General features: G+C 39.5%; 1 protein-coding gene across 1 annotated transcript in view; it reads left to right on the top strand.

Annotated features, from left to right (window-relative positions):
- The window catches only part of HYDIN (HYDIN, axonemal central pair apparatus protein), a 412515-nt gene that overhangs the window by 145387 nt on the left and 239573 nt on the right, over nt 1–27555 (top strand). The window contains 2 exon segments of the mRNA XM_021093814.1: nt 1139–1322; nt 18534–18633. Of these exon segments, the coding sequence (XP_020949473.1) occupies nt 1139–1322; nt 18534–18633 (284 nt within the window).

Here is a 27555-nt window from a genome sequence, read left to right as displayed (position 1 = left end):
GCATTTGGAGTGGATGGGCAATGAAATCCTGCTGTATAGCACAGGGAACTGTATATCTAATCACTTGTGATGGAGCATGGTGGAGGATAATGTGAGGAAAAAAATGTGTGTGTATATATATATGTGTGTCTCTGTGTGTGTGTGTGTGTGTGTGTGTGTGTGTATGACTGGATCACTGCTGTATAACAGAAATTGACAGAACATTGTAAGCAGAGGTTTGGGGAAGGCTGCTTTTCTGACTTATCACAAGGGATATGAAGAGCTAGAAAAAAAGAAGAAAGGCGGTGTCTCCAGGTGTAGTCTGAGCATTTTATAAGCTTGACAGTCTGGTAATTGCTTCCAGTTGATACAGGGAGAAAACTCGTATTTGTTGAGCACATGCTTTGTCCCAGGAACTATACCAGGTCCTTGATCACATTTAATTCTCAACACATCTTTATGATGGAGGAGCTCCTACTATTTCTGTTTTATTGATGAAGGCACTGAGGCTTAGAGGATTTAGGTAATTCCTAAAGTCACAAAGCGAGTAAATAGATAGAATTAGTATCAAAATTTAGTCCTTGCTAGCTTCAGATTGTGTTCTCTCAGTAACTAACAACTGGAAAAGAATCAAAGCTAAGCAACTTTTCAAAAAAATTATTTTTAATTAAAAAAATTTTTTTGACCATGTCCATGACATGTGGAAGTTCCCAGGCCAGAGGTTGAACCTCCACCACCGTAGTGACAACACTGGATTCTTAACCCACTGAGCTACTAGGGAACTCCTAAGCAACTTTAGAAGAAATAAAATTTCCTTTAAAGTGTGAGAGGCAGGGTAGGTGTTAAATATTGAAAATTCAACCTGAAAAACATAACTTCCTAAAAGAAAACATTTGTCCAAATACATGTAAGGGCTCAGGAGTAAGCAAATGGGTAGTACAGGAAGCCTGGGAGGAATTCTTGAAGGAAGCAAACTGAGGTTCTTGAGAAGTTATAGAGTCATTTAGCTGGTATATTGCAGCCTCAGGGCAAGGAAGGACCATCCCAGGTTCTAGCATGAGAACATTTCCAGAAGGCTGTGCTGGAGAGGAGTCCTTTAAAATGTTCTTCATGGGAGTATCAAAATGAATCTTACCTTTATTATTATTTTTTTTTTTAGGGTTTGTGATGATCTCATCAAAGAGGAAAAGAATGAGATCGATGAGTTTCTTGAGGAGTGTGTTACTGATCCTTCACTCCGAGAACGTCTTTCCATTTTTTCCCGCACCTTTGAAAATCAGAGAAGCCTGGTTCAAACAGACAGCATGCTCTTCTTGAATGACATTTTCACTATTGACCCTCTGGTAAGCTCAGAAATATTGTCTGACCTTACAGTCAACATAGTGGGAGTGTAGGACTTTTGAGCACTCACTCTGAGATTGAGATGGTGAATTCCAAAAGCATCTGAGAAGCCGCATCCTCTTTATGAGACAGTGAATAAAGGGTTATGGTAAGAATGTGTAGAGGTCATGTTTATAGGTCATACTTTTTATGCACCAATCGTCATTAAGCACTTCACATACATTACCCAGTTACCGCATGTGTATGTATATTGTCAGTTGTAATCAATCCCCCATTCTACAGGTAAGATTAAGATGTCAAGAAATTAGATACCTTACTCAAGGCCAAATAATTAGTGTCAGTAGTTAGAAATGTATCCCTAATTAGTCTCACTCTAACCCAAGGTTTCTCAATCTCTGCACTAGTGACATAGGGGCTGGATAAGTCTTTGTCCTGTACATTATAGAATATTTAATGATAGCCACAACTTTTATCCATTAGATGGTAGTTGTGACGACCAAAACTCTGTCCAGGTGTTGTCTAATGTCCTCTGATGGGCAAAATCACTCACTCTGAGAACTGCTTTGCCCTTGATTCGGTCAATAAATACTTATTGACCGCATGTCTGTACCAGGCACTGCATCTGTACCAGGCATTGATGAACAAAACATCATTCTAACAAAACAGCTAACTCTGTCTAGTGAGACCTGAGGCAGAGTTAGAACAGGGTCTGTCTGATTCCACAGACCAAACTCTTTTTTTTTGGTGTGCAACATAGTTATTTGATAATTTTATAGATTATACTCCCTTTAAAGTTACTACAAAATAATGACTATCCCGGGGGTTCCTGTCATGGCTCAGTGGTTAACGGATCCGACTAGGAACCATAAGGTTGTGGGTTCGATCCCTGCCCTTGTTCAGTGGGTTAAGGATCTGGCGTTGCCGTGAGCTGTGGTGTAGGTTGCAGACGCAGCTTGGATCCCAAGTTGCTGTGGCTCTGGCTTAGGCCGGTGGCTACAGCTCCGATTGGACCCCTAGGCTGGGAACCTTCATATACCCCGGGAGCGGCCCTAGAAAAGGCAAAAAGACAAAATAATAATAATGACTATCCCCTGTGCTTTGCTATATAGCCTTGTTGCTTGTCTATTTTATATATAGTATCTTGTATCTCTTAATTCCATACCCCTATCTTGCCCTTGCCTCCTTCCCCCTTCCCACTGGTGTCCACTAGTTTGTTTTCTATATCTGTGAGTCTGTTTCTGTTCTGCTGTATACCTTCATTTGTTTTGTTTTTCGGAGTCCATATAGATCTGATAGAAGTGATATGTTTGTCTTTCTCCATCTGACTTACCTGACTAAACATAATACTCTCTAGGTCCATCCCCTTGTTGCCAATGGCCGAATGTCATTCCTTCCTATATCTAAATAATATTTCATTATATGTATATAATGATAATAATTACACATAATTTGTCTATTGATGGACATTTGATTGCTTCCATATATTGGTTGTTGTACATAACACTGCTATGAACATTGTGGTACATGTATCTTTTCAAATTAGTGGTTTCTTATTTTCAGATATATACCCAGGAGTGGGTACATTGTATATCATAGAGGTGCTGTATTGTTAGGGTTTGGAAGAACTTCCATACTGTTTTCTTTCTTTTTTTTGTCTTTTTGCTATTTCTTGGGCCGCTCCCGCGGCATATGGAAGTTCCCAGGCTAGGGGTCTAATCAGAGCCATAGCCACCAGCCTACGCCAGAGCCACAGCAATGCAGAACCTGAGCCGCATCTGCAACCTACACCACAGCTCACGGCAACGCCAGATCGTTAACCCACTGAGCAAGGTCAGGGACCGAACCTGCAACCTCATGGTTCCTAGTCAGATTCGTTAACCACTGCGCCACGACAGGAACTCCCCATACTGTTTTCCATAGTGGCTGCATCAATTTATATCCCCACCAGCAGTGTACAGTGGTTTCTTTTTCTCCACATCCTCTCCAACATTTGTTATACGTAGACTTTTAGTTGATAGCCATTCTGAAAGGTGTGAGGTGATATCTCATTGTTTTATTTTTATTTGAACTTCTCTAATAATTAGCAATAATAAGCATCTTTTCATGTGCCTGTTAGCCATCTGTGTGTCCCCTTTGGAAAAATATCTGTTCAGGTCTTCTGCCCATTTTAAATTAGGTTGTTTTGGTTTTATATTTTGGATACTAACCCTTTATCAATCAGGTTAGGTTTTTTGCAAATGTTTTCTTCATAAGTAGGTTGTCTTTTTCATTTTGTTGATGACTTCCTTCACTGTGCAAAAGCCTTTAAGTTTAATTAGGTTCCATTTGTTTATTTTTTGCTTTTATGTCTTTCGCCTTAGGAGTTAGGTCCAAAAATATCGCTATGATTTATGTCAAATAGTGTTTTGCCTATGCTCTCTTCTAGGAGTTCTATGGTGTCAGGTCTTGAATTAATTTTTAGTTTACATGTGTAAACATGTCTTAATTTCATTCTTTTACATGTAGCTGTCCAATGTTCCCAGCACCAGCACCAGTTATTGAAGAAGCTGTCTTTCCCTCATTTTATGTTTTTGCCTCTTTTTTCATGGATTAATTGACCATGTGTGTGTAGGTTTATTTCTGTGCTCTCTGTTTTGTTCCATTGATCTATATGTCTGCTTTTTGTACACTTCGTAGTATAGTCTAAAGTCCAGGAGAATGATAACTCCAGCCATGTTCTTTTTTCTTGAGTTTGATTTGGTTATTTGTGGTCTTTTGCGGCTTTGTAAAATTTTTATGTTTATTTTTTCTAATTCTGTGAAAAATGTCATAGATGTTTTGATAGGGATTGTATTAAACCTGTAGCTTTGGATAGTATGGACATTTTAATAATATTCGTTCTTCTAATCCATGAACATGGGATATATTTCCATTTATTTGTATTATCCTCTATATCCTTCATCAGTGTCTTATACTTTTTAGAGTATAGGTCCTTTAACTCCTTGGTTGTTTATTCCTCTGTATTTTATTCTTTTTACTGAAATTGTTTTCAGTGGGATTGAAAAAAAAATGAAATTGTTTTCTTTCTTTCTCTTTCGAATAATTCCTTGTAAGTGTATAGAAAATCTACAGATTTCCAGTTATTAATCTCATATTCTGCAACTTTACTGAATTAATTTATTTGTTCTACTAGTTTTTTGGTGGAGACTTTTAGATAGCTATAGGACTCTCTGTGTAGTATCATGTTATCTGCAAATGCTGACAGTTTTACTTCTTCCCTTCCAATTTGGATGCCTTTTGTTTCTTTATCTTGTCTTATTGGTGTGGCTGAGACTGAGTGGGCCTCCTTGTCTTCTTCCTAATTTTAGAGAAAAAGCTTCTAACTTTTCACTGTTGAATGTTATAATAGCTGTGTATTTATTATATTGGCCCTTATTATGTTGAGATATGTTCTTTCACACCAACTTTATTGAGAGACTTTTTTTTATCATGAGTGGGTATTGAATTCTGTTGAATGATTTTTTTGCATCGATGGAAAGGTGATCATGTGATTTTTATCCTTTGTTTTATTAATGCGGCATATCACATTGATTGACTTGCATTTATTGAACCATTCCTACACCACTAGAATAAATCCTGCTTGAGCATGATGTGTGATGCTTTTTATGTATTGTTGAATTTTGTTTGCTAATATTTTGTTGAGGATTTTTGCATCTGTATTCATTAGAGATATTGGCCTATAATCTTCTCTTTTTTATAGTATCTTTGGTTTAGTATCAGGTTAATGGACTCATAGTATGAGTCTGAGAATGTTCCCTGCTGTTCAATTTTTGGATTAGTTTGAAAAGGGTAGGTATTAACTCTTCTTGATAGGTTTGGTAGTAATCACCTGTGAAACTGTCCAGTCCACAACTTTTGTCAGGAGTTTTTTCCATTACTTATTCAATTTCAGTACTAGTAGTTGGTCTGTTCAGGTTATCTCTTTTTTTTTCCTAATTCAGTCTTGGAAGATTGTAAGTTTCTGGGAATGTATCCATTTCTTCTAGGTTGTCCAATTTGTTGGTATATAACTGTTCATAGTATTCTCTTATAATTGTTTTACTATGATATCAATTGTAGTTTTTCTTCTTATTTATTTTAATCCTCTCTCATTCTCTCTCTCTCTTTTTTTTAGGGCTGCACCCGCAGCATATGGAAATTCCTAGGATAGGAGTCAAATCAGAGCTGTAACTGCCGACCTACACCACAGCCATAGCAATGCAAGATCCAAGGCACATCTGTGACCTACACCACAGCTCATGGTAATGCCAGATCCTTAATCCACTGAGTGAGGCCAGGAATCAAACCCACATCCTCATGAATACTAGTTGAGTTTGTTACTGCTGGGTCACCACAGGAACTCTCTCTCTCTCTCTTTTTCTCTTAATAAGCCCAAGTAAATGCTTATCGCTTTTATTTATCTTGGTTTCATTGATCTTTCTTATTCTTTTTTTTTTGTCTCCATTTTGTTTATTTCCTCTATGATCTTTATTATTTCCTTCCTTCTACTGATTTTGGACTTTGTTTATTCTTCTTTTTCTAATTCCTTTAGATGGTAGGTTATGTTGTTAATTTGAAGTTTTTTTTGTTTCCTATATTGCTATAAATGCCCTTCTTAGAACTGCTTGTGCTGCATCTCATAAGAGTTTTGGAAAATTGTGTCCTATTTTCATTCATTTTGAAGTGTTTTGAGCTTTCCTTTTTGATTTCTTCATTGACCCATTAGTTTCTTAGTAGTATGTTGTTTGTGTTTTCTCCATTTTTCTTCCTGTGATTAATTTATAATTTCAGGCTATTACAGTTGGAAAAGATATTTGATTCAATTTCTGCCTCTTAAATTTGTTGAGACTTGTTTTGTGGCCTATTATTTGATCTATTCTGGAGACTCTTCCATGTGCACTTTGAAAAGAATGTGTATTCTGCTGTTTTTGAATGGAGTGTCCTATAGATATTTATTGAGTACAATTGGTCTAATGTGTCACTTAAGGCCATTGTTTCCTTATTGATTTTCTGTCTGGATGATTTGTCCATTGATGTAAATGGGGTGTTTAAAGTCTCCTATTATTATTGTATTTATTGTCAGTTACTCCCTTGATATCTGCTAATATTTGCTTTATATATTTAGGTGCTACAGACAGTAGTCCTGACCACTCTGCCCCACTGCCTCAGAATGAAAGTAACCAAAGTCATCTATATTTATTATGTGCTAGGCACTGTACATTAACTTAAACTTAACAAGCATAGAGTGATGTGAGGATAAAGAAAACAATAGGAGTTGAAAAAGCCCATGGCTAATTAGAGCTGCTGGATTGTTACCTTCAAACCAGTTGGAGAGAAGACATGGGCACGAGGACACATTAGAATACAAAATCACTTGTGAGAAATGCCATTGACCTGTGTAGACCAGTTATCCCTTATGTCTGTACTTCCAAATTATTATTAAATAATAGAACATAGAAAAAGGATTCTGGGAATTCCCATTATAGTACAGCAGAAATGAATCCAAATAGTATTCAAGAGGACTCAATTTTGACCCATGGCCTCGCTCAGTGGGTTGAGGATCTGGCATTGCCATGAGCTGTGGTGTCAGTTGCAGATGTGGCTCAGATCCTGTGTTGCTGTGGCTGTGGCGTAGGCTGGTGGCTATAGCTCTGATTAGACACCTAGCCTAGGAACCTCCATATGCCATGAGTGTGACCCTAAAAGGACAAAATACCAAAAAAAAAAAGGGATTCTGTGAATAAATAAGTGTGAGAAACACTGGATTCAATATTGTTTGAAATGTTTCTTTGCTGTAAGACTTCTAAAAGACTTTCGTATGATAATGTTCACTATCAACTCTAAGAGGGAGCCTTCCCCTTGGAAATATCCTTTGGAATTAATATTTAGCAGTGCTTGTTCTGTGCATCACTGGTAAAGACAGTCAGGACACTAGTCCAGAGGCTGAGGTGATTATCATAGGCTAATAAGCTAGACTAGGTTTTTTTGAGGGCAGAGCCTTGAATTGAGTCTCATAAGATGGCCCTTTAGGCAAACAAAATTTGGAGTGTGCATGGCATGCTTCATTCAGTTCTCCATGAATGGATCAGTTTTGCTTGAAGTAAAGGGTTCAAGTAGGAAAACAAGGTTGGAGATATGGGTTGAGGCTGAATATTCTTTCATGTCAGAAAATTATCCAGGTCTCAGTTGAGCAAAGGGACCTTCAGATATAAAGAGACCACAAAGAGGTTAATTTAAAAGTGAACCTCTAGTCTTGTAATGACAGGATAGGTACCTATCAAGTAGGTCATGCCCAAAGATGTTGAGAAGATCGGGAAGGCATTGCAAGTCCAAAAAAGCAAGTAGTTGAGTGGGGCAGAGGCAGGAAAGAGCAATTAATCATGGCAATCTTAGATCCAGAGTGTAGACATTCCAGGATTTTTCCCAGCTGGTACTAGGAAATCAGCTTGATGACTGCTGTCCTTTTCACATGACTTCTGGGAGTAGATGGCTTTGGGATGGGAAATGTTGGTAGTTAGTTGGTAAAGGGAGGCCCACAGGAAAGTCGTATGTATTTCCAATTCAGAAGTAGAAAGATTACACTTACCTCAGATTTTCTTCTCATGCTCTCTTCCATAATCTAAAGCTTTATGATACAGATTATGTGTGTTAAAATGTGACATTTAATGTGATTGATTTGATTTATAGATAGGAACTGAATTGGACATTTTCCCCACAAGGCATCTTATCACCATTAGGAATAAAAACATTTTTAAAAATAGTGATGCCCCCCCAATTTTTTAAAATTAAAATAGCTATACTCAGAAATGGTGCATTTTAAATAAATGAGGCTGTTTTGTTTAGCTTGTATGAAAAAAATCACCAGGAAGTGGATAACATTTGCTTAGAGTATAAGCCGTGTTTATGGCATCTGTAAGGATTTTGTCTCTTCTGTACAGTATTCAGGTTTTCTTCTCATGATAGTATTAGCTGGTTATTGACAATTTTTGCAGAATCAAAATGAAGGCATAAGTTTTTTCTAGTGTCTTCCTTAGTGTTATTCAGTCAAAACAGAACTCGGTGTCAGTTATAGTGAATTATTTATTGATGTTAAATTTCCTTTTCTTCCCACTTAAAGATCCTGATAGTTTTATAGAAATACAGCTCTTGTGAGTGTAATATAATTTTATCATATAAATTACTTTTGAAGGTATTTGATGGGAAAATTGTGACATTTCATTAGCTTCTTGCCTCAAATGTGGACTATGGTTATTTTCCACTGTTGAGATTTTGATTTTCTAATACACGTAAATAAATGCTAGAGTAGTTTTAGATGAGAGTTGGGAAAGTATTTATAGAAAAGATGAGATCTGAACTGAATATTGGAGGAAGGGTAAGATTTAATTTAAAAAAGGAAAGAAGGAGAATGTTTCCAACTGGAGAAATTAGGAAAACAAAGAGAAGGGAAACTCTTAGGTTCATAGCATCTTTAATAACAATGAAATGATCAGTTTTTCTGGAGCAGGTGGCCATGGAGAATATAAGAAATGAGATTGAGAAGGAGCGTAGGTGTATCAAGGCTGCCTGGGCAAGCTGTTGTGCTGTGACCTACTCTCTCCCACAGTGTGTTTCTGTAACCACTGGATATGAGGGGTGGTAGTGTGTGTTCCTTGCAAAAAGAATTTTGTGGTCAAATGAGTCTGGGAAATTCTGGCTCAAGAGAAGGTAATTCTCCAGGGAAAGAGTTCAAGCAGTATTCCCTAGGACCAGAGACCCCTTCCCCACACAGCATCCATTGGAGCCAGTATGCTGTGGATCCCAGCTTGGTAGTTGGTGCTAAGGGTATCTAAAACTCACTGCAACGTTTGGAGCAGGAACAGGATGTGTTTATGGTATATTAGAAATATTATCTTGGCATCCACTTTTAGATCAAATTGGAAAAGAATGGATAGACGGTGGGATGGGTAGTGCTGGTCAGGCAGGGGAAATTCATGAGTGCCGGGAGGGTCAGGGAACCTGAACATCTCTGTAGGCATGTTCAAGGTAATGTGTGAGGGTGACATTGGAACAGCCTGGTGAGGGTCAGAAAGCAAAGGAAATGGTGGATGCGAGGGATGTTCCAAGAGAAAGATACTTAAGTGCTTTTTGACTGATGGCCACTGAGGGTGATACACGGTGAGGAATCGCATGTCTTCTCAGATATGAAGTAGAGTGAGTAGGAGAATTATGCTTCCTTTGGTAGAAATTAGCAAGTCAGGAGTTGTAGGTTTAATTCCAATGACAAATGCCCTTAAGCCATTTGATCTCCCTTGGCATCAGTTGCCTTATACATGAAATAAGGATATTAGGCTAGGGCATGTTGATCCTTTTTGAATAGTAGAGCGTGATTCTCCAATTTGGGAACAGACTGAGCTCCTCAACATCAAGGAGTGCCTTATCCTTATCTATACCTCAGGCCTAGCACAGTGCCGATTAACGGATGGATGAAGGGAGAAACAAGCAAACAAATAGAAATCAATTAATGATAGTACACTTGGTTCTGACCATGTTGAATTTGTAAGAACATTAAATGTCCAAATAATTTTGGAAATGCAGTACTTAATTTGTGGTATGGGACTCAGGACTGGAGGCATGATTTGTGAGTATCCTTTGGAGGTCTCCACTGAAGGCATGAAAAGTGGATGCAAGTTCTAAGAGTGGAACAAAGAAGAATATTTGCAAAGGGCCTAGAACAGCCCCTAGGTGCTCAGAGAGCTGCAAAGAGAGGAGAGTCTGAGTTCAGAAGGAAGGATGGCCAAGTGGAGAACCAGCCAGCTAAGAGCTCCCCAGCCTATCCTACATGTCCTTCTACCCCATTATGCCTTGTTCATCACCATTTTCTACTGAAGGATCTTCTGAATCTTGTTCACATATAAGATCAGTTATGCCAAATGGCCATTATTTAATTTCTGACAGTTGGGCTTTGCATCAGCAATTAGTTTTTTTAATTAGGATGTGATTCCTTTGGATTAGTATCTTGATATGAGCTGAGTTCACAGTAGACGCAGAGATGATTAAAACAAGCAGTGTTACCTACTGATCTGACAGTCAATCTCCAGTTGATGTCCTGTTAGAAAAAAATTAAAGGTTGATGCGAGAGTTTAGAGACCACCTTGCTTGCTTTCTTTTCAGCCCCTGTGTCCGCCAAGGAAGGAAATTATCTTCAGATGAAGTAAATGTAAAAAGTAAATAAAAACAAACACACACACCACCCTTATTACCTTAGGGTCTGAAAAGAAATTAAAAAATGGTAGGTTTATTTTCTCAGACTTTTGTCTGTGTATCTGGTTCTTTAAATGCATCATCTAAAACAAAGGCTAGTTTAGCCGTTATTGTGTTCTCTGCAGATCGAGTGTTTTATGGGAACATTGTTCCTATTTTAGAGGCTCTTTCCAGTTTAAAGCAAGTGCATTTAAGATTGAGAGATCAGTCACTGTCTTTAAATTGTCAAGAGGTGATGATGGGTTTGAATTTAAATCAAATTTTGAGATTTCCCGTTGTGGCTCAGTGGGTTAAGAACCTGACTGGTATCCTTGAGGATTAGGTTCCATTCCTGGTGTTGCCACAAGCTATGATGTAGGTTGTAGATGTGGCTCGGCTGCAGCATTGCTGTGGCTGTGGCATAGGCTGGCCGCTGCAGCTCCAATTTGACCCCTAACCTGGAACTTCCGTATGTCGCAGGTACAGCCGTAAAAAAGAAAAAAAAATCAAATTTTGTTTATATGATCACGTAAGAAGTAGTTGGACTCAATGCTATAAAAACGACTGATCCCAAACTCTAGAACTCAAGTCCTTGTCTGTCCTACTACCTGTTCCCCACTTGGCCACTGGTCGGTTCCACTGTCTTGGATCACTTTTTCTCATCACGCTCATTGGATACCGTTGTCATATGGTCTGTTGCCAGAACCTTGAGGAGTTATGTTGGGGCATCTTTGGTGCTGATGTGGTCACAGAGTGCCGAGGTGGGAGTTTGTCTTTTGAGAGACCCAAGATATGTTCACTGTTAGAGGAAGACATGGGCAAAGACCCAGAGTGACCCCAGGGAGAAGGCAGTCCTGGGCGGATTCAGGAAATGGGCTGGGAGGAATTCTTTTCAGCCTTACTTGGTAACTTACTGATATTCTACAAGTGACCGTAATTGTTGTTCTAGTCATTAAAGCATGTGTTGTATTACTACTATTTATATCAAATTCCTCATGTCAGTTCTTTTGGTAACATCTTGAAATACTAATGTAATTAACCTAAAATTTCTTATTTATTCTTTACATAGGGAAGGTTCTGGGTTCTATAGAATACTGAACATTTATCAAGCCACTGGCACCCATATGAATTTCTTCCCCTTTTGGAAAGGAATCGTAGAATTGAGTCTGTTATGCATGCTTTGTGCCTTCTAGAAAATAAGTGGAATTGATTACTTTCAGAACTATAATATTCTATTTTACCAGATGGACTCTGGCTGTACAGAATTTTGACAGTCTCATTCTGTTAGTTCCTCTGCTTAGGTCTCTTGGGTACCCTGAGTGAGAGAGATTCAAAGACAGAAAACACAATTCTGAGAATTGAAAGGCAGAAGAATATCACAGGGCAAAAAGAGAGAATTAAGCTTTTGATTCCATGGGCATCCAGGAGTCCTCTGAGAAATCACAGCACAGGTGTGCGGGTCTTGTGTCTGCACTCCGGTACTGCCGGCTCAAGACACACTTTTAAGATGCAGCAATTTTCTGAATGTTGAACACTTGATATTTTCTCAAAAAGAAAGGTCTGAAAATTTAAAGATATTTGCCTAGACTGGCCCTGGCTGACAGGCCAACTGACATCAGTGAGCAGGAAAAACATTTCTGCTTCCGTATAGCACGCGTATTTTCCATCCAAGCAGACTTCATCCAGTGTCCCTAGGGAAGCTTTGGCTTAATTTAACTAATCCTTAAAAAGGGAAACTTGATCATTTCTTTATTACCATATAAGTAACAGTAAACCATGGTTGTTCGTCACCCAAGCCTGCCAAAAACATGTGGTTCAGCAATTCGGACTTTGAAAGCACAGCTCAAATTTAGTTTACTTTATTTTTCCCAGATTGGCATAGGGTGTGAGCTCAGCAGAACCAGGTTGCTACCAAGGGGAAAGATCTAGGTTTTTATTCTTGTCCCATTAGCCACGAGTCACATTGCAAACATGTGGGTGCTGATGCCTTGGAAATGGACACCGGAAAGGAGAAAGGAGGACGGATTTGCTGAGAGCGAACTGCCTTTGGCACATCATGGCTCTTCTCTCCCGTTAGTTTTTCTGTTCCTCCTTCAGCCTCCCTTCATTACCTTTCATCCTCTTCAGATCTTTGTGCTCTGCGGAACCTTTTCCATTTGTGCTGGTGTATTCGCTATTACAGCAGAGAACCTGTGGAGGTGGAGGGAGGCTGAGGGAAGTCTTAGAAACAGCAAGGTTCCCTATGGCTCATTAAATAAATTAGCACCCTTCTTGTTGGAAGAGACGCAAGTTTGTTCTCTCTAGCGAAAGGCATGAACATCACACACAACTACCTTGGCTCTACAAAATCCCACTGGAACTTTCACCATAGGTGGGCTGCCGTGTCTCACCCAAGATAGAATACACCTTTTATGAAACTTTCTCTGACAGATGGCCAAATCTTAAGCCCCGCTCTTGGAAACTTTTCTGGTTATTATTCTGAGAATCAGAACTTTACTAAATTCGGTGTCTTGTCCCGGGAGATACCATGGAATAGAAAAATCTCATCTCATGTCATGTGTCGCTTCAACCTTTTCTCTCAGTGATTATTAGGAGTTATCTTCAGTTTTTTAGCTTCTATTTTCCCCCCCCCGTTTCTCTTTGAGACACTTCTGTTTGCCCTAGTGACAATAAAGAGAGCCGCAATTTCTCCTATCGATCTGGAAGGTTCTAAAAAAGCAATTGTGGGTAGTGACATAGATTATGGCTTCCAGTCAGTGCTTTTTTACTCTCTTATTGATTGATAGAATTTGACCTTAAGAGGATGTTTTTATTTCCCAAGAGAAATTCTTAAAATTTCCCTTAAATGGGATAAGGTAGCTGAAAATATTTGTTTGCATAACCATTTTGGTGGAACATGATGGAATTTATTACACATTATGGCTGTTCTTGCAGTCATCATTCACTGACCTTGGTCTGAGCTGACCATACCCTTACCTAACCAGTGCATTTCTTCAGAGCTGCAGCATACTGATGTTGACTGTGTTATCCACAAGAACCTCCCGTGAGTCACCTTCCGAGGTGCCTGAACACATGAGTATGCAGGGTGTCCTACTGTGTTCGCCAGACAGAAGCACCAGGTCATGCTGGCTTCAATTAAGCCTGATTGTCAGTTGTAGTGTTTTTAAGTTTCTTCTGGCATTTTAAAAAATGATGTGAGATGAGTTCTTTGGTGGCCTAGCAGTTGAGAATTTGGTGTTGTCACTACTGTGTCTTGGGTTAGGTCCCTAGTCCGGGAACTTCCTCATGCCATGGCTGAGGCCAAAAAAGATGTGAGAAAGGTGAGACCTGACATTTTGTTATAATTGCAGTAGGGTTCAGGAAACTTAAGAAGGAAGTATTATAGATCCCAGCTTTGCCACTTACTATTGATGTGACCTTGGGTGAAGTACATAACTTCTCCTCGCCTTGGTTTTCTCATCTTTTAAATGGGTATAATCCTACTTCACAGGATTGTAAAGATTGAACTAGATAATGTATAGCAACAATTCGTACACTGCTGGGAACATGAGCTCTCAGTCAGTGGTTGCAAATATTATGATTTGGAGTTAGATACAATTCAGTCTTATAGTCTAATCTCTTTATAAGATTAGAGAGTGTGATCGGAAAGTATAACATTTGAGTGGGCAGACATTTGGATCGCTCCTCTTAATGGGTAAATTGGGGATTAAAATGCAGCTATTTTATTTGATAAATTTAGGCATTGAGTCATATTGTAAGCTGCTTTCCAGATAAACCAAGTAAATTCAATGCATATGTAACCCTCAGGTCTTGCACTTTGGGTTTTGAGTTTGCAAAATTGTCAAGAAACAATTGCATTGGAAAGAAGGAAGGAATGAGATGCGAAATTGAGAGGGGGGGATAACGGTGATTTTTAAAATATTTTACTTTTATTTAAAGATTTTCAGTAGAGATTCTTTCAAGTGCCTCCTTAAATTAATTTTTAAGGAATAATTTTTATATTTTTAAATTTTTAAATATTTTTTATATTTTTAAGGAATATAATTTTTTAAGGAAATAATCATAATGGGACACTTTGCTCATGATCATATTAATCCCCTATCATGAACCACTGACAGTATGTTCATAGACAGCTTTCAGAAAGCCTCAGAACTATACCTGTCGAGTCACTTGGTCATTCTTGTTCCAGAATGTCCCAGAAGTTCCACTTCCAGAGGTATTTACTATTTGGGCAAAAACTGCAAACATGGGAATTAACTTTAGACCTGAAAATTCAAAGTTGATTCTTTCTAGCAGGTCACTTGATTAGCAAGTGAAATGCAGTCATGGATCTGAGGGAAAAACAAAACACTAAGACCAAGAAAGAAGATAATTACGGTGAAACTGAAGGTCATTTGGGTAATTATTTTTCAACAAATAAGATAAAGTTCATTTACAGATTATACTCTACACATTCAGTCTCTCATTTGGAGCAGAAAAGTGGACAGTGATGGGAAAGGAGTCATATATGGAAGGAAAGCAGAACAGCAAGGGGTTCTGTATGATGAGGCTGGTTCCACAGGACTAGGGGGAAAGGCTATTGATGTCAGACCCAGTAGGAAATATTATGAATGTTTTGGCTTTCAGAAAAAAAAAAACAACTTTAGAACTGAGCAAAAAGAAAGAAAGAAAAATTCCTTTCAGAGACATAAATGACACGGAAGCTAACTTCAGAAGTGTCGGAAAAGTAATATTAAAGGTATCAAAGATACGTAAGTACAAGTAGGGTCATGAAGGCTGATCGCCTGTTTCTGGAGTTTACTCTCTCTGATTTGGTGGAAAATGCTGCAGCGAGTTTTTGCTTTAAAGGAATTGAAGTTCTTTAACTTTTATTTTAATCCCAGTTGAAAAATAAAAGTGTCCTTCTCCACGTTCCTAACTCCTTCAAATGACCTAGTATTGAAAGCATCCCTCTGTGAGAGGAAACTGAATGCCCATACTTCTGTTCTCACAGATACACTCAGCCCTCTTAATGCACATTTACCTGATACAAGCCCAGGAGGGGTTTTAGAATAGAATTTGTCCTTGAATTATCTCCTGGGGCTCAGTAAAAGCTGTAAATTACTAGCAGATGTCGTAGGCACAACAAAACAGCTGCACCCCAGGATAAGAAAGCACTGTGCCCACAGTCCAGTGCGCTCCGTCTGAACCCAGATTCCCTCGCACGCATGGTGCCTGACCCAGCAGAAGGGCTTCTCAGCCTCCAGGGGGCTTCCCTATCCAACGATCCCATCCTGGATCACATCCAAGTGTCAGTGCTCCCTCCTCCAGAATATTCTGGTTGCCTCTCTGGAGCATGTCCGTCTCACTGTTTTCCAAGATGATGGGATGTCCAAGAGGGCTTCTGGGGTAGGACTGAGGTGCTTGCCTTCTTGTATGCATGCAGACCCTGGCTTTTCTTGCTTGGATAATGCTTCTGAAAGTGGTCTGGCCCAGTCCAAATCATAAGCCCCTTGAATTTGCCCACGCACTGAGCTTCTCTGACTTGCAGAGTATCCTTTTGGGGGCATTCCCTACCATTCTGCTGAGTCTCTTCTCGCACAGGTTTTCTAGGGATCCAGGATGCCCTTGTGGTCAGTCAGTTTGAATAGGATCAGATTAGCTGTGTCCATTCTGCACGTCCAAACAAAGCAGAGCCGAAACCTACCAGAGGAATACATTTGTCTCATGGGTTAGGAGTAAGCCAGGTCTTCAGCCATTCTGAGATGGACTATCCATGGATACACCAGTGAGGGGATGAACCACTTTTCTTGCCCGGCCTTTCTGCTCATTCTTGCCCCTAAGTGTTCCTAACATTCTATCACTAAACCCCCACAAGTCAAAATGGGCCAGGTATTTGCCATTATCAGAAGAGAACTGATACCTGTTTCAAGGTTTGGAAGAACGCCCCAGTGAATTGCCCAAGTAAGCCAATGGACTTCCCTTTTCCCTGCATGATTGCAGAAGGCCCTGGCAGCTCTAAAATTGTATGACTTTTGTGGCTCCATTTGAGAAGAAGATGGCAGAAATAGGCTGCAGAGGTGAATAGGCACCTGCAATCTGAGTACATACCAAGGATTTAATAAACATATTGAGCACATACTCTGAGCCACCTCTGGTTTAGGTGCCAGAGATAGAACAGCATCCACCTGCGTGGAGGCATCTCTGTAAGTGGGCTGATATGGATGTGAGAGTTCCCAGGACCCATGTGACAACCACAGCCCTCACTGCTACCTCTTGAAGCCTCTGTGCCCTTCATGCTTCAGAAGCAGGACAACACTGCCCAAGAATCACACTCACCAGACTGTTAGCTTCATGAGAAAATCCAAACTGGCTCTAGTTTTCTGTTTTTCCCCTTTTGTTTCATGTCTCTATTCTAAACCACTTTGCTCTCTGCTGGATTCTTTATTCCAGCACAGTGTTCATTTTGACCCAGTCTGGAAATAGAATGTGCATGGGGGACTGTCTGAAACCGATCCTAATTAGTTATTAAGTTGCCTTTTCTTAGTTTTCTGTTTAGTTGGTAGGACTGTTTATAGATTTTTGGATGTGCTTATCTGTTGATGCCCTACTTGGCCCTGTTTACAAAAACCGTAGAAAGGAGTTCCCTGGCAGCCTCTTGGGTTAAACATCTGGCATTGTCTTCTGAGATGCAGGTTCAGACCCTGGCCTGGGAACTTCCCCATGGCACAGGCACAGCCAAAAACCAAACCAAACCAAAACAAAAAACCATAGGAAAAAGTACTTTCCCCCACCCTGATTTTTCTGCTATTTTCCTCTTAGTCTTTCCAAGTGGCATAAATATAATGTCAATCATAGCAAAGTTATTTAACAAGCTCTTACTATGGACTAAACACAGGGCAAAAGCATTTACCTGCATGACTTTTTTAGATCTTAGGAAACCCTTCGAGAGCTTGTTTGGAGGTTCTAGAGGGGGAGCGCAGCTACTTGTATACCCTTGATGGAAGAATGGTTCTCCTCTATCGGGAACGGTCAACCTTTTCGCAGCTTCAGGAGGGATGCACATGGAGTGGTGGGGGTGGAAGGGGACACCTGCCTAGCCAGTCAGATCGGCCGAATCAACCGTGGTGATCAGTGGGGTGACGGATGTCCCCGCCAGATCGCCTCACATCCAGATCTTAGGAAACTCTTAGAGGCAGATGCTACAGTATCACCTTTTACAGCCCTGAGAAATTACATGGTTAGTGCAAAAATATTTTTCCAAGCATATCTCAAGGGGATTCTGATACATGGTATGTTGCATTATAATTCAACACCTCATTTTTCTTATTATGACTTTTGAGTAGTTTGTGTTAAAACAAGAAATAATATCACACTGGACCAGAACCTGAGTTTGGTCTGGCCATTGTTCTGCCTTGGGCCATTGCTGGGTTTTCACAAAATAAGGGTTTTTCCTTATGTGGTTAGGAACTTTCTTATATGTTAGTATTTCCTTATGTGGTTTCTCCATCAAATGAGTTAGATACTTCTTTCTCTGTGGTCTTTGTGGACCTTATATAGGTAAGGCACAGCACTTAGCACATATATCATAAGATATTTGTGTACATTTTTATTATCCCTCTAAAATGTGAGCTTTGTGCAATCTTAGACCACACGTTTCTTCATCTCTGAAGCCTAGTGCTAGACATATATTGGCACATAGTGAATACTAATTGAATTCACAAATTTTAAAAATGCTCCAAGCATCCTAGTTTCCTTTAGTAACTAATTTTATATTCATGAACTCACGAAATGATCTTCGAAGCTTATTTCCAACTTGAACCACCTCTTAACCAGTAGTAGAAATTTCCTATCTGTTGGGAAGAATCGTGCTTTCTTTTATTTGTTGTAAAAATACTTCCTTCACCCTTCCTGAAATTATAACAATAGCATTTAAAAGCAGTGGCTTCCCTTCATTGTAGTGGGTTTTTTTAAATGATTTTTTTTCATGTTTTTAGGAAGGTGAGGTCTGGCCCAACTCATCAGCTGACATCACTGTGTACTTTAACCCTCGGGAAGCCAAGCTCTACCAGCAGACTGTTTACTGTGACATTTCAGGTAAAGACTCCCTCCGTGGGGTAAACTCAGGTTACCAAGTGCCCAGAGCGTAAAGTGGTGTGTGTGTATGCGGTGGGCCTGGGAGGGGGGCAGTGCCCAATGTCAATAGAGGAACAATGGAGTCAAGCTTGCACGTCACACTTCTTTTTAGAACAGATCACACTTTGTAGTACGTTACAGTTGTGGTGGGATGAGAAACCATGGATCTGGGTTACCCTTGATGTTTAGACCCGTAAGAATAGACTTGATATAAATTCTCATAATGTTGTATTTTTTTAATATATTTGACTACTTAACTTTCCCTTTTAAAGTTTATATCAAAATAATGCATGCCAAATGAGATATGAAGGCAGCCTGGCATTAGCCAGAGCCGCAGGAGGGTGTATAAGTAGGGGGCAACTTATGGCTTTAGAGGATTGGATACATATACAGAGGAATTAAGCCAAAAAGTAAATACATCGAGTATAACAAGAGCCAGTTTTTTTCACTCTTGGAGGACAGAGATACAGTAATGGGATGGAAGAAACCTAAGATGAGCCCTTTGGTATCAGAAAGGAATTGGAGTTATCAGTATGAACTCAGGGTTGCTGATATGCATAGACAAAGAAATGAATGTATATATACATATATGTATGTACATACAGATGCACACATATGTACATAAAAATTTCCTAGCTCTGTCCATTAGGAAGTCATGGAAGCTTTGAGACTCTAATGACAATAGCCATGAACATGGCACCCAAATCTTGGTTTCTAAATCCTGCCGTCCACTTAAAGGAAGCTTGGAAAATTGACTGATTCTAGAACTGAGGCAGAGAAAGAACAAGATAAGCCTGGAACATCCTTTTGTGCTAGAAAATAAGGACATGCTCCAGGAATGACACATATGTCCAAATGACACAGAAGCCAGCTAAGGGACTCCCACTGACCAAATGTGGAATAAGTTGAGAATCAAAATAAATAATGACACTAATAGATTATAATCATTTGAACAAATAGGAATCTATGAATCTACTCAGTAAAATTTACCATTTAGGGAACTCCTTGGTGGTGCAGTGGGTTAAGGATCCAGCATTGTCACTTGCTATGGCTTGGGTTACAGCTGTGACATGGGTTTGAGTCCTCGCTCAGGAACTTCCTCATGCGGTGGGCACAGCCAAAAAGAAAAAAAAAATTGGTATTTGGCAATCATCATAACAACAATTCTGTTGAAAAGCACAAATGAATCTTAAAAAGTAGTCAGTGAAAGCAGAGTATGGTACAAAATTTAACATCGTCCCCGAATATCCTCTCTCAAAATACTTATTAATTATAAAAAGGAGAAAATTAACTTTTCGCTAAAGTAACCTGGTAGATGTTGCTGTAGTTAACACTAGCAGAAACAGAGCAAACCAACCTCGTGAGTTACCCACTAGGATGCAGTGAAAACACAGCATCTCTTCAATGATATTAGGGCCAAAATACCTCACTTGGGTCTGATCATGAAGAAACTTCAAACTAACCCAAACCGAAGGACCAAACAAGGTGATTAGCTTGTAATCTTCAAAAATATCAAGGTCATGAAAGTTAAGAAAAAAAAACCTGAAGAACTGCTTCAGATTGAAGGAGACTAGGGAGATGACAGCTGGATGCAACCTGTGAGCCCGGATTGGATCTTTCCCTGCACAGAAGATTATTGGGCAAAGTAGTTAAATCTTTGTAGTATTCCAGAGACTTTTCAGTATTTTTTAAGTGTTTCAGAATTTTTTAAAGTGCTGATGCCATGAAACAGGTAAAGTATACACACACACACACACACACACACACACACACACACACACACACACACACACACACACACACACACACACACAGAGATTATAAAGCTAAATAATAGTCTCTTTCTCCAGTACTGCTTTTAAGAAGTACTTTTAGCTATTTCTTGTGGTGGAAATTTCCCTTTCTGATTCCATGCTTATATGGCTATTTGTTGAGTTATCAATTTCATGTATTACTTTTGAGCGCTTAGCATGGAAAGATGAGGACTGAGTTCACATCCATCTCCTCTACCCCTTCCTGGGCTTATTGGGTTGTAATTTACATGTGATGAAGTTCACTCTCTTTCTGCATAGTTCTGTAAACTTTGGGAAACCCAAACACCACCAAAAGCAGGTATAGAATCTCTCCATCACCCCATAAAAACTCCTCATGCCCCATCTGCAGGCAATTTCTTCCCCACCTTAGCCCCTGGCAACCCAATTATTTTCATTATACTTATTTACACGTTTTATGTATTGCCTTAAAATAGCCTTTATTTGTATACTTATATTTTTGGGTCCATCACCTCTACAGATATCTCTTGATGTATAAGGGTACTGTGACCTCTAACCTGCCCACCACCGTTCAACCCTGTTTCTCCTTCTTCTGTGAGTTATTCTGCTTATATATTGTCGTGGTCAATAACCGGGTTCAAGTCTTCTCTTTTGCCCGCATACGTTTTATACACTGGAGGGCCAAGCTGTATCCTGGGATTGCATTTTATCCTCTGTTGGTTGAGTGTTCTGACCCTTAGGATGTCCCTAAGTTCGGCACCTTACAGATTCTCTTGGTTTACTTTCCTCCAGTTTCTTACAACTATACCTTGTTTTAGCCAACTTCCTAATTGGGTTGCCTCTTTTATACCGCTTTTGGTATTTCCAACCGCCCCCATTCCCCCTGGTTTCTGATTCCTCACTTCTTCACTCCTATCTAATTTTAGAATTCATGCTCTCCTCCTTGAAGACATTTCCTCAGAGCCCAGCAGCTTCTTAATCTAATTTAGATCAGTAGCCTCCTGGACACTTGTTCTACAGGAATTAAAAAAAAAAATTCCATCTGCATTCCAGTATATCTTTTCCTTCTCACTCTGCTCAAGTAACTTCCTCAGAAAGACTAGAAGGGAAACTATGATCCTTCTTGCAAGAAAATGTCATATTCTTCCTCCATACTTGCTTGATAATTTAGCTGACTATAGAATTCTAGGTTCAAAATAATTTCTTCACAGAACTTTGAAGACACTGTGCAAACTTTATTGTAAAAATTCAGAAATCTGAAGGTCACCTAATTCTCATGCCTTTACAGGTGGCCTGGTATTTCTCTCATCTCTTCTAGGGTTTTATTTTTGTAGTTGACCAAGACAAGATTTTGACCCTCAAGTATGCATAATAAATGATATTAAATGACACTTAGAGCTATTATATCAGGATGCCCAGAGAAATGCTGACATTTGTTAGTCATAAAAATCTAGGGTAATAGCTATCATGCATTCAAAGGATTTCTTCCAAAGTCTTCTGTTCTGTGGTGGTCTATTTGTATATAAGAATAAGGGAATGGGTTTAATTATCAGGGTAGCTGGTACTACTTTCCTCTGCTGTTTAATATGCAGGTCTCCCCGGAATATGACTGTGGTTATTTTAAACCTGAGGGGGGAATAATAAGAGTACACAATCATTAATATCCCCGAGTGCAAAAATGCCACCATTCTGCTATACCCTGCATGTTTTCAGTCCATGTCTATGCAGTCAGTTTTCTCTGTGTGTAAAAGGGTCAGGCAGTCAAAGAATGGGCTGCCTACCCCAGGACTGTGCCCCCTCCCCTCCCCCAGGTGTGCATCCCTTCCTGATGATGTTTCTGTTATCTTCCCTGGATGTAACCATCGCCTTGACTTTTAGTATAGCTATTTTCTTGTTTTCATATATGATTTTACCTATATATCCATCCCCCTTAGCAAAATAATATAGTTTTAAAAATTTATATATTGAAATCATATTCTATGTCTTATGCTGTTAGCACTCGGAAGATAAATCCACTTAATGAATATTGATTAAGTGAATGAGCAAATAAATTAAAACATGAATGAACGAGTGAATGAATCCTAGTTTGATCTGATCTCTGCCTTGCCCATGGATGGGGATTCTCAAGATGGCCCCAGAGTGAATGCAGAGTGGAGCAGGAGTTTCTGCACTGGCATGTCTGTTTCCACACTTCAAACCAGGATCCTCTACCCTGGACTTCTTAATGGATCTGGAGGAAATGTTGGTATATCATTGTTCAGACACAGGCTGGAAATGGGCCAATAGCCCCCACATCACAGGTGCTGGGACCTCCCTCCCATCAATGGCTCCCCTGAGACAACGTGCTTGGCCATATTCCAGGGGGCTGGCTGCTCTCCAGGAGGTTCCCAAACATTACATAAATAATTGCTTTCATCTATTGTTTCCTTTGCCATTCTGGATTCTGCCACAGAATTCACATCCTGGGTAAATTGAATAGTGTAATTTCCCATCTGCTTGACATTCTTCGTTATTTTGTTAGTGGTTTATTAAAAGATACGATTGCCAGGGAAGGGTTTTGTTTACATAGTAATTCCATATTATCTTCCCTGTAAATTCCATGCAATTCTATGTGTCTTTTCAAAGGCTGGTGCTCATTCCTTACTATTATCTTCAAAGAATTGTTAAAGCCTCCTGGTTTTAGATCACTGAGAACTCCTTCTTAGGCAAATAGAAAATCTCCCCCCCCCGTTTTGTTTTGTTTTGCTTTGCTTTGCTTTTGTTTTCCTATGTACTTTGAGCGTATAAAAGCAGATACATATAGATATGCTTTTCCTCATAACTTTTTACATAAATGACACCATACTTTATACAATGGTCCTATCACTGCTGTTTAAATATTTCTTAGAGGTTATTCCATAGCAGTAAATAAAGAAGGGCCATTCTTTTTTCATGGTTGTATAAGAATCCTTTGTGTTTACATACCACCATTTGACTGTTAACCTTTTCGTCACTGAGAAACATCACACAGATTCAGCAATGTATGTGATTCGTGCAGTGGCAGGCAGAGTAATGGCTTCCCCAAGATGTGCATTCCCCAGAACCTGTGAATGCATCACTGTGGATGTGTTGCACTGCATGGCAAAGGGGAATTAAAGCAGAAAATGAGATGTAAGTTACTAATGAGCTGACCTCAAGGCAAGGAAAATACCCTAGATGGCTCAAGAATCTTCACAAAGGTCCTTACATGTTGAAGAGGGAGGCACAAATATCCATCTCAGGGTCAGAATTAGGCCCCATGAGAAAGACGTACCAGCTCTTTCTGGCTTTGAAGATGGAGAGGCCAAAAATTCAGGCAGCCTCTAGGAAATAGAAAAGGCAAGAAAATGGATTTCCTCCTAGACCCTCTAGAAAGGGACACAGCCCTGCCAATACCCTGACTTTAACCCATGCATTTTGGATGTAGACCTCCAGAACTTTTAAGATAATGAATTTGTACCTTAAACCACTAAACTTATGGTAATTTGTTATTGCAGCAATGGGGAGCGTAACAAATAATTGTAAAGCAGGCAGGCATTATTAGGTAATTGCCACCAAGATGAATAATTGACTTGTTTCCAGCCTGCGTGTTCCGTCCCCAGTCACGCGCCCTTCACTCCCTTCCCCGTCCCCTAAGACACTCGCCATTCTGTCCTTCATGATTATTATTTCCTTGCTTTCATTTATAGTTTTCACTCCTTTGTACATAAAGCTACACATTATACTTCGGTGCTGCCTTCTTTCAGAATGTACATAATCGGAATCAATCTGCATGTCACATCCACGTTTTTACTTATAGATCTCGCTGCATTTTATTTTCCCTGTTGTATAGTGTTCTGTTCTGTGAATGTATGTTCAGAGAAAGAAAGCAGCAGGCAAGGCCAGTGTCACTGGTTGTGAGGGAGGCATCTTGGGATACATGAAATTTAACCCATTTCTCCAACTGCAACCTCTTCCTCTTTTGAAAGCTTTTCTATCTAGGCACCCTAAGTACAAAAATGTACAAAAACATAGTTCCTGCCCTCAGAAGGCACAGAGATCACTGGGGGAGACTGATACATGAACCAAAAGTTAAGTAATACTATGGAGTGAATGAATGATAATAACAGAAAAAAATACAGGACACACAGCTCAGTCTTAGGGTTTTTAAGGAAAGGTCCCTAGAGAAAATGACTCTTGAGAGGTTTGTTAGTCAAGCAGGGAAAAAAGTGAGTGCAGCCGGGGGTTGAACCCACATCCTCATGGATACTAGTTGGGTTCATCACCACTAAGCCACAATGGGAACTCTGAGAAATTCTTTCTGTGTGTGAGTGTGTGTCTTTTTAGGGCCACACCCGCAGCATATGGAGGTTCCCAGGCTAGGGGTCAAATCAGAGCTATTGCCGCTGGTTTAAGCCACAGCTCACAGCAACACCAGATCCCTAACCCACTGAGTGGGGCCAGAGATGAAAACTGCATCCTCATGGATGCTAGTCAGATTTGTTTCCACTAAGCCACGATGGGAGCTCCCGAGAAATTATTTTCTTGATCAACTACTTTTCATTTACTTTAAATTACATTTTCAGTCATCAAATACTTCAAAATATTTCCAACATAAAGAAAAATACAGAGAATAATACACCAGTATCTTTTATACATACCCAGATTTAGGAAAACAAATGGAAATGCCCATGTTTTTGGTAGAGAAAATCAACATTATAAATAGGTCATTTCTCCTGGTAAATGTAATGTGATCCCAGTGATAAGATCAATAAGGTTGTTTTTTTAAAAACTGTGTTGATTCTAAAATTCTTATGGAAGAATGAAAGAGGGTTGCCTAGAAAATTCAACAAGGATACTGTTAGGTGTACTGGCTCCACCATATGTTGAAACTTATAAAGCCTATTATAAATACAACTAGATGGCTCATGAACATGAAGAGAAAACAGCCATCACATCAATATTCATTTTTCTTTTCATCCTTACCAGTCATTATCATCAGCAGCATCCTGTCCTAATCCTCTAAATCTTATCCTCCTCCAAATCCATTTTTCCCAGTGTCCTTGGTACGTGAGCAAAATAGAAGCCCCAATTTGTTTGTCACTTTGTTCTACTTATCTTTTGATGCATAGCAAACCACCCTACATTTAGTGGCTAAAACAACTAGCAATCACTTATTTTACTCACGAATCTGTGATTTGGGATTCAGCAAGGACAGTTCTCTTTGCGCCACATGGAGACAGCTGGACAAGCTAATATTATTTTATAGCTCCTCCACCTGCATATCTGGTATTTAATTCTGGCTATTGAAAGGGACCTCACCAGGTTCTGTTTGCTGGAACTGCTATCTGTGTTCTCTGCATGTGGCTGCTTGCTTCCTCAGAGCATGAACAATGGACTGAAGTGTTGAGATGAGAAAACTACTGCAGTCTAATTGTCATTTCTTTAGGTTATCTCTTTTAAAATCAGATTGTTATTATGAAATGCTTTATGCTTTGACGTTCTATAGTTTCATTGAGATGAATTTGCCTTTATTTATTAAGGATTAGTCCTTGAGATGCCTCTGCTATCTAGAAACCTTTTATCACTTCTGGAGAATCTCAGCACTTATTTCTTAAGTATTCTTTTCATCTTGTTATCTTAATTTTCTTCTTCTGGAAATTAGATATATGTCTTTCCCATGGAATCACAATGTTTTTTTTTAATTTTTATTTATTATTATTATTTTTTTTTTCTTTTTAGGGCCGCACACATGGCATGTGGAGGTTCCCAGGTTAGGGGTCCAATCCAAGCTACAGCCTCTGGCCTATGCCACAGCCACAGCAATGGAGGATTCGAGCGGCATCTGTGACCTACACCACAGCTCACAGCAATGCCGGACCTTTAACCCACTGAGTGAGGCCAGGGATTGAACCCGCAACCTCATGGTCCCTAGTTGGATTCGTTTCCACTGCACCTCGACAGGAACTCCCACAACGTTTTTTAACCTCTCCTTAACATTTTTGACTTCTTTGTCTCTGTATGATACATTCTGGGGGTTTTTCTGAGATCTTTCCTCCAGTTGACTAATTCTTTTTTCAGCTGTTTCTACTGTGGTATATTTATTCAGTTTTTATTTCATCAGCTTGGGTTTTCAGTTGTAGAAGTTCTACTTGATTTTAATATTCATTTTTCTCCTTCAAATGGTTTCTATTTTTTAATTTACCTCTTTAAAGATTTTGAGAACGCTATGATAGAGTTTTCTTTAAGACTTTTCTATTAGCTCAAACTCGGGGTACTAATCTGCACATTTGTGGTAACCATGGATTTGCTCATATTGAACTGATTCCTCAGATGGCTTGAAATGTTTGTGTTGTTAGCTCATTTTTGGCCTGTCTTATGGAGTGAGTGTTTGGTTCCTGGCTCCACCCCCAATCCCACAATTCATTTTCGAAACATGAAACTCAGTGTGATGGTATTTGGAGATGGGACCTTCAGAAGTAATTAGGCCTTCTTGAATGGAATTAGTGCCCTTATAAAAGAGACCCAGAAAACTCCCTCACCCCTTCCTCAGTGTAAGTGAGAAAATAGCATCTATGAACCAGGAGTGAGCTCTCCCCACAGCAGGTACTGGATCATAGCCAGGAAGTCCAAGAGCAAGGTGCTGGCAGATTCCATGTCTGGTGAGAGCACCTTGCTCTTCGTTTTCCCAGCCTCCAAAACTGTGAGAAATAAACGTTTGCTGTTTAAGCCACTCTTTCTATGGTATTTTCTTATAGCAGCTCAAATAGACTAAGACAGCAGGGTACTGGATGTGTGTTCCTTCAGAACAGCTTTTTATTTCTTTAAGCCCTTACAACTTCTATTTTTCTCAGTTTCTGATTCTTTCACCTATAATATTGTGTCCATTTGGGTACTATACCTATATATAGAACTTTAATTTCTCATAGGGTTCTCTGTCCCATATTCATAGTATAAGGTAGAGGACAAGCTTCATCACTGCTTCCCTAGACCAATAGGTAGAATTGCTGTAGTTTCCTTTTTGGAAAGAGGTATCCTTCTCAAGGTTCTGGATTTAGCAAGAATCTAAGTTCAATTCCTCATTCCCAGATAGGAACAAAGCCACATGCCTTGT

This window comes from Sus scrofa, chromosome 6 (genome assembly GCF_000003025.6).
Source record: "Sus scrofa isolate TJ Tabasco breed Duroc chromosome 6, Sscrofa11.1, whole genome shotgun sequence".
NCBI classification, from domain to species: Eukaryota; Metazoa; Chordata; class Mammalia; order Artiodactyla; family Suidae; genus Sus; species Sus scrofa.
This window is presented reverse-complemented; position numbering and strand designations above follow the sequence as displayed.